Source organism: Sinocyclocheilus anshuiensis, unplaced genomic scaffold (genome assembly GCF_001515605.1).
Source record: "Sinocyclocheilus anshuiensis isolate Anshui unplaced genomic scaffold, SAMN03320099.WGS_v1.1 scaffold1652, whole genome shotgun sequence".
Classification (NCBI taxonomy): Eukaryota; Metazoa; Chordata; class Actinopteri; order Cypriniformes; family Cyprinidae; genus Sinocyclocheilus; species Sinocyclocheilus anshuiensis.
In genome coordinates, this window is record NW_015555796.1 from 80,418 (window position 1) to 83,018 (window position 2,601).

General features: G+C 35.4%; 1 protein-coding gene across 1 annotated transcript in view; it reads right to left on the reverse strand.

Moving 5' to 3' along the window:
- Positions 1–96: 96 nt before the first annotated feature.
- The window catches only part of LOC107674894 (stress-induced-phosphoprotein 1-like), a 25,623-nt gene continuing 23,118 nt past the window's right edge, over positions 97–2,601 (reverse strand). The window contains exons 12-14 of the mRNA XM_016469037.1: positions 2,259–2,393; positions 1,982–2,154; positions 97–1,306 (exon numbers count right to left, since the gene is read on the reverse strand). Of these exons, the coding sequence (XP_016324523.1) occupies positions 1,234–1,306; positions 1,982–2,154; positions 2,259–2,393 (381 nt within the window). The 3' untranslated portion in view covers positions 97–1,233. The remainder of the gene's footprint in view (positions 1,307–1,981; positions 2,155–2,258; positions 2,394–2,601) is intronic.

Consider the following 2,601-nt stretch of genomic DNA (forward strand, 5'->3'; position numbering starts at 1 on the left):
TATATGAATAGTAGACCGTAGCACGATTTTGCTTCTTGCTCAGTCGATTTACACTAAAAATTGATGGTCAAGCTGAAACACATTGCATTGTGGAATACAGTACTCCAAACATTGTGTTGGGGTTGTATATTGCACATTGTATTGTTTCATAGGTCATCCTAGCATCCTGTTTAAATATTTAGCAAAACTTACATAATACAAAAATAGTATTAAATAGTAGTATAGAAATAGTAAGCGATATTGTAATGTACCATTCCAAACATGGAATGAACACAATAAATACGTTGATTTACACATGTCACACAACTTCATGGATCCAGAACTTTATTAAACTGATGGCTGCATTTCAATGTGGTGAAGCTGAAATCACAGTCAATCGATCGCAAACTATGAACCGAAGCCAAACAGGTGGGAGGCCCTCTGAGCTATGAAGCTCTCCCCCATGAATAGAAGTGCATTATACAGTCGTACAGTCGTGACATAAATTTTGTGTTTTGAAAAATTTGCTGCTTAAGCTGTTGTGGCGTTCATTCACATTGTTTCTAGATTATGTCACTGTCAATACTTGTAGAAACGATGTGAATGAACACCACAACAGCTTAAGTAGCTAATTTTGCAAAACACAAAATTTATGTCACTGCCAATACTTTTGGCCATGACTGTATAGTACAATAATAGCGATGCATTCACATTCAGAGACAGACAGATTTCTAACAGGCCTACTATGTGAAAATTAACCACTGATGGCGAGCTGATGTCACAATATTTCCCTCCCCCTCTCCTCCAAAGAATGGAAGAAACAAAACCCCCCACATACAAAAACCATAAGAGAACAGATTCAGAACGAATCTGCATTTAATCTGCAAAATACTGAGCTGTAAAAAAATACATACAAGAAAAAATAAAATAAAATAAATAAAACTGCTTTTAATATTAAGGTTCAAACCCCACTCTTTAATACACTAATGTATGAAAAATAAAATGTCTGAAAACCATGACAACTGATAATAGTGAATGTAGTGCTGAGGCAATACCAATTGGCCACATTTTTAATCCAATTAAGGCTTCAAAAAAATAAAAAATAAAAGATTAATGGGATGAGTGGGAGGGGAAGCGTTAGGGTGCCTGTTAAATTTGGTGAATAATTTGTTTGGAATGCCTCCATCCTTCGTAGTCTTCCTGTTGCTGTTCTGTAGATGAATAATGTCCTGGGTTTTCTTCTGGTTCCTTTGATCACCGAATTGCTATTAGCCCAACATCTATCAGTTTCTGAATTTTCTGAGCGATGACAGGGTTCTTTAGATGACTAGATGGACAGAAGGGAAAAAAAAAAGAAATGATATTTACATTATATGAATGTCACAAATTCAAGAACATGTCTGGACAAATTTTTAAATACTTTTCTTAAAGCAAAAAAAAACAAAAACATTTTTGTACCATTAAAGAGTTTGTTTTGTATTTGTCATTTTCATTACAATTAGGTATTCCCCCAATTCTCATTACTGTATTTTTTTAAATAATTTTTTTTAACTTTGCATAAATTCTGGTAGTATTTGATGTATTTCGTGTTTTTGTTTTTTTTTTAATCTTAATTTGTTGTCAATCTCTTACCTCACATTTTATAGGGTGGTCACGCCACACTTTTGAAATTCAGGATTGCAGATTTGCAGTAAGGTGAAGAATGCATGTTTTTACATTTTGGCTGTATTACAGGTTAAATTGTTTAATATTTGTGTTACACAAAAAAAAAAAGAAAAAAAAAAGACACTTCAGAGTGTGTTGTCATATCACAGTTGCAGTGCTTAAAGTCTACTGTGACGATGACTTTGTATCTCACTAATCTACACCCCCAGCTCAGTTCATGCAGAGACGATATTAGTTGAATCAAGAGTACTAGATAATGGAAACATCCAGTGCACTGGGGAAGCCAGATTGTGAACCACTGCAAAATACAGAAAATAATACTTGAATGGTTTCTTACTCGCTGAGGGCCTGTGGGTCTTTCTGCATCTGCTCTAAGATCATGCGCATGGCAGGATCACTCATGATCTGCTGCACCTCTGGGTCGGCCATAGCCCTCCGTTTCACTTCCTCTGGGCTGTCGTTACGCATTGCTTGGCTCACCATACAGCGTTGCAGACCCTCTGTGGCCTCCTGTAGTGAAAGAGGAATAGATAAATATAATGTTGATATGTCAGGCCATCATCACCAGCACAATCCTCCTCAAACTCAGAGATAACGGAGCAGGTCATGTATACCTTTGAGTTGGAGTCAAGCTCGAGAGCTTTCTGGTACACATCCATTGCTTTAGAGAAATCCTTCATAGCCTCCAGTGCTGCTCCCTTGCGTGTGTAACCCTTAACTAAAAGTGAGTGGATAGTATAAGGTGTTTGCTATATCTATCTATATCTATCTATATCTATATATATATATATATATATCTATATATCAGTGCTGCTGTGTGTAACCCTTAACTAAAAGTGAGTGGATAGTATAAGGTGTTTGCTATATCTATCTATTATCTATAATATCTATATATATATATATATATATCTATATATATATATATATATACACATACACTGCCATTCAAAAGTTTAA